We start from the raw sequence: 4,857 nt of genomic DNA on the forward strand, positions 1-4,857 counted from the left end.
CTAATTTGTCAAAAGATAATTTATCGGTTACTAAAAACTAATTTTCTATTATGAAATCATCCTATCACTTGAAGAATCCATTCAAAAAATTAGGACAAATTGTATAAAATAGTAACATTCTTTAACTTTACATCTTAGATTTTAAAATGAAAATTTTAAAAATACGTTATACACGATAATTTCTTTTTGCAATTTGTTTGAATAATTTATAAAGGAAGATATTTGTGTTGGCTAAATGTCAAAAGCAATTTGTCATGCATGACCCATGGATATTTTACAGTATGAATCTGTTTAAACGCGTATGTTAGAAGATATCGGCCAAATATGTAACACGATCATAATTCACACAAAGTTCTCTTGCTTCAACCCAAATTCTCCTCAATTTGTATCCATTCTTTGATTATTTGTTAAAAAAACGAAGCAATCATCTCTCCATTGCTGTTTGTTTCATCTATGGTTCAAGCTAAACTTCATTCAGTTGCAGGTCTCTTCACGAGTTCAAGCGGACTTCATTTTTCAGGTGATAATTATAATCTGCCTTTTCATTTTGCTATTCGATTGGTTAGATTCGAAAAGGTTCACCAAATCCTGATGAGCTTCATAGATCTGCTTATTTCATGCATTTTGACTAGTTTGGTACTGGTAGTACGTCGCTTTCGAGCTTTACTTTTCCGGGTTTTAGTTCATATTTGTAGAAAGCAGATATGAAACCCTAATTTTTTTGAATTTGAGCTCTTGTTAGATATGGATAGTAATGGTGTATTTAAAATTATTCGTCTATTATGTCTTTGTTGATTGTGTTGATTACGGTTTTTTCATCCTTTTTGCTAATCTCGATTGATAAAATTCGTAATTGATAAAGTTTATGTTCCACTTTGTACATCTTCAGCTTTGCTTTTTTTCATGAACATCGCAAAATGATTGTCTTCTCTAACTTTTATAAACCTTTTTCAGCTTGAATTTGTGGAAGTATAATGAGAGATCCCAATAGGTTTCATCTACTGGAGTATTTTTCTTGTTTTCTGCTATTTGGTTCTGTGATTCATCTAGTTTCAGCTACGGAAACCGATAAGATCTTGCTAAATTGTGGTGCAAACGGTGAAACCAGTGATTATGATGGTCGAAACTGGACCTCAGACGTAGGATCAGAGTATGCATTGGCAGGGGAGGTTTCAATAGTATCCGATGCTGCTACCCAAAAACCTTCTGTTCCTATAGTCCCTTACATGACTGCTAGGATATTTCGATCCGAGTTCACATATAGTTTCCCAGTAGCATCTGGTCGGAAGTTTGTCCGCCTTTACTTCTACCCTGCAACTTATGCTAACCATGTTGCCTCCAATGGTGTCTTCTCTGTGAATGTTGGACCGTATACTCTTTTGAAAAACTTCAGTGTAGCTGAAACTGCCATTAATCTCAACTTTGATTTCATTTCTAAGGAGTATTCTGTAAATGTCGAATTTGGGACTTTGAATGTCACGTTTACTCCTGCTCCCGGCACTCCTAATTCGTATGCATTTGTCAATGGGATTGAAATTGTGTCTCACCCTGATATCTATGCTTCTAAGGGACCTCCTGTGAGTGTTGGTACCTCCACAGCTTCCAGTATTGATAACTTTACTGCCCTTGAGAACGTATATCGTCTAAATGTTGGTGGACAGATAATTTCGCCTTCTGGGGATACTGGGCTCTTCAGGCCATGGGAGGGTGATACTGCTTATATATATGGTTCTGCTGTTGGGGTTCCTGTGGCCGCTGATCCAAACATTAAAGTTAATTTTCCTTCAGGCATGCCAGATTATGTTGCACCAGTTGATGTGTATACAACGGCTAGAGCCATGGGTCCGACTCCACAAGTCAACCTTGGTTACAATCTGAGTTGGTATTTTGATGTAGACACAGGATTCTCGTACCTTATTAGGCTCCATTTTTGTGAAATTGATCCAAAAATAACCCTAATTAACCAAAGGGTATTTGAAATATTCATCAACAATCAAACTGCAGAGACTGAGGCAGATGTTATTGTTTGGGCGTCCAAGAGTAAGGTTCCTGTATATAAAGATTATGTGGTGTTTCTTGCACCTGGGAGTCCTCGGCAGGATCTTTGGATTGCGTTGCATCCCAACACTGCTCTGAACCCGAATTACTATGATGCCATCTTGAATGGTGTGGAGATATTCAAAATAAACACGACCGATGGGAATCTTGCAGGCTCGCTTCCGATTCCCGCTCCAAAACAACCGATCATCGACCCCTCTAGAGTGTTGTCACATAGCTCAAGTAAATCAAATAGCAAACAATGGATAATTGGTGGTGGGATCGGTGGTGGTATTGCGGCTATCCTTCTTGTTGGTCTGTTTGTTTGCTTCCGTTCCTGTAAAGGAAAACGACGCACGAATCCAAGCTCGAGCATTGGGCCATCTGGTTGGCTACCAATTTCTTTATATGGAAACTCTCGCTCTACTACAACAACAACAACAAATACTATGGGAAGTAATGCTTCTTTTCTTCCTTCGAACCTTGGTCGCCACTTCTCTTTTGCAGAGATTATGGCTGCAACCAACAACTTCGATGAGACTCGACTTCTTGGTGTTGGTGGATTCGGGAAGGTTTACAAGGGAGAAATCGATGGTGGAGTGACTAAAGTTGCAATCAAGCGAGGGAACCCACTCTCTAATCAAGGTTTGAACGAATTTCAAACCGAGATCAAAATGCTTTCAAAACTTCGTCATCGTCACCTTGTTTCTTTAATTGGTTATTGTAAAGAGAACACCGAGATGATCCTTGTATACGATTACATGGCTCATGGAACACTTCGTGAGCATCTTTACGATACACAAAATCAACCTTTGACATGTAAGCAACGGCTTGAGATTTGTATAGGCGCTGCCCGTGGTCTACACTACCTTCACACGGGTGCCAAACACACCATCATCCACCGGGATGTCAAGACAACAAACATCCTCTTGGACGAGAAATGGGTTGCCAAAGTGTCTGATTTCGGGCTATCAAAGACGGGTCCTGCTGTGGATCACACTCATGTAAGCACCGTCGTGAAGGGTAGTTTTGGGTATCTAGATCCCGAATACTTCAGGAGACAACAGTTGACGGATAAATCGGATGTTTACTCATTTGGGGTGGTGCTTTTTGAGATCTTATGTGCACGGCCCGCCCTGAACCCGACACTTGCGAAGGAGCAAGTGAGCTTAGCTGAATGGGCTCAACACTGTCACACAAAGGGAATTCTTGACCAGATCATCGACCCGTATCTGAAGGGAAAGATTTCGCCGGAATGTTTCAAGAAAGTGGCAGAGACCGCCGTGAAGTGCGTAGCGGACCAAGGGATCGAAAGGCCATCGATGGGGGATGTTCTGTGGAACCTCGAGTTTGCTCTGCAGCTTCAAGAGAGTTGTGGTGATATGGAAGAGAGAATCTCCGATGAGATGCCACTCAACTCGAGAAGCAATGGTTCGTCACCGAGTTCTTTTTCTCACATATCGTGAAGGCTTTAGCCGAAAATGGCAATCCGCTGTTTTTGTGATCAAATACTTTGTAGAATATAAGTTATGTATGATCCCAATAGAGGCCTTGTGTTTCAATATCTCTGGCTCGGAATTAGAGATGTACAAAGCTCGTTTTTAGTAAGAAACAAGTCAGGCCCGGGCTTGCCTTTAGGTTGTTCAGGCCGGTCTCGGACCGCACCTTGAAAAAGATACTGGTTTGATCGGGCTTTTTTGTGCAACTTTACTCGCATATGTGTAGGATTGTACTTTTGAGTATTGGTAGAAGTCAAATCAATCTGTATAATTGCATATGTTTTGTATTCTAATGTTTTCTTATCTTATTTGCATAAATTTATTGTTGATGTTGTTTTCTGAATTTGCAAAAATTTAATGTGTATGTTATTGATGTTCATTGTTGAAGCTAAAATAATGTTTTTTGGATTTTGTATTTTCCCTTCAAATAAAAAATGAAAAGAATAACCACAAGGGTGGTGCTTGATTGATTTAAGTTTGGTTCCAAAAATCAAAAGTACCAGGAGGTGGTCGTTCAAATGCGGTGACTCTGGGCTATCTACAAAGCAGGTGGTCGTTCTAGGATTAGTCGGTTCGCATAGCGAGTTGGATATGCAGGTTAATAAAAAAAAATGGAAAGAAAAAAGAAAATATTAAAAAGATTAAATAATAAAGTAAAATGATAAAAATACTCCTGATTAAATACGGTTGAATAACGAGAATTAGTAAAAAAGGACCAAACTGCTAAAAAAATCAAGTTGACCATTTTTGTTAAAAATTCACTTTAGAGATCTAATTTGCTAAAATCAAAGAACGGGGACAAAACTTGTAAGTTTGTAAAACGTCCATGCTCCACTGTACCGTAACTTATGGTTTAAACTACATGTGGTATAATTTACGGTTTGCATTTTTATCAAATCACGGTATTTGTTGTTTATGATTTTGAGTTATCAACATGCGGTTCAAACCGCACCGTACATTATATATATAGGGAAAGGTTCAAACGAGAACTCCTGGGATTTACGAGAATGTGAAAACAACTTATTAACCCTATACTGTGATAACAATTAAAATTAAAAGATTTTTGAAATTAAAATTGAAATTTAAAATGATTCAAGAAAATTTGAGATTCGAAAGGGTAATAATGGAAATCAAAATCATACAATTTTAAACATGATCATATTATAATCCTGGAAATTAGAGTTATCCACTTAATTCAACAGTTATAGTTTATTAGAAGGTATTGATTAAGAAGGTAACGAAAGGATTTCAAGGAGAAATCGAAGATCAAGAAGCCGTAACGTCTGGAAATCAAACAGTAAACAGGAATCGAACAACAAAC

The 4,857-nt window shown here is 38.3% G+C and overlaps 1 protein-coding gene across 1 annotated transcript; it reads left to right on the forward strand.

Moving 5' to 3' along the window:
• The first annotated feature begins 301 nt into the window (after nt 1-301).
• Nucleotides 302-3,914, forward strand: LOC112506759 (receptor-like protein kinase FERONIA). The gene is made up of 2 exons (XM_025111015.1): nt 302-520; nt 955-3,914. The coding sequence occupies exon 2, from the start codon at nt 975-977 to the stop codon at nt 3,501-3,503; it is 2,529 nt and encodes an 842-aa protein (XP_024966783.1). The 5' UTR covers nt 302-520; nt 955-974; the 3' UTR covers nt 3,504-3,914.
• Nucleotides 3,915-4,857: the final 943 nt, after the last annotated feature.

Source organism: Cynara cardunculus (genome assembly GCF_001531365.2).
Source record: "Cynara cardunculus var. scolymus isolate 2C chromosome LG 2, CcrdV1, whole genome shotgun sequence".
NCBI lineage: Eukaryota > Viridiplantae > Streptophyta > Magnoliopsida > Asterales > Asteraceae > Cynara > Cynara cardunculus.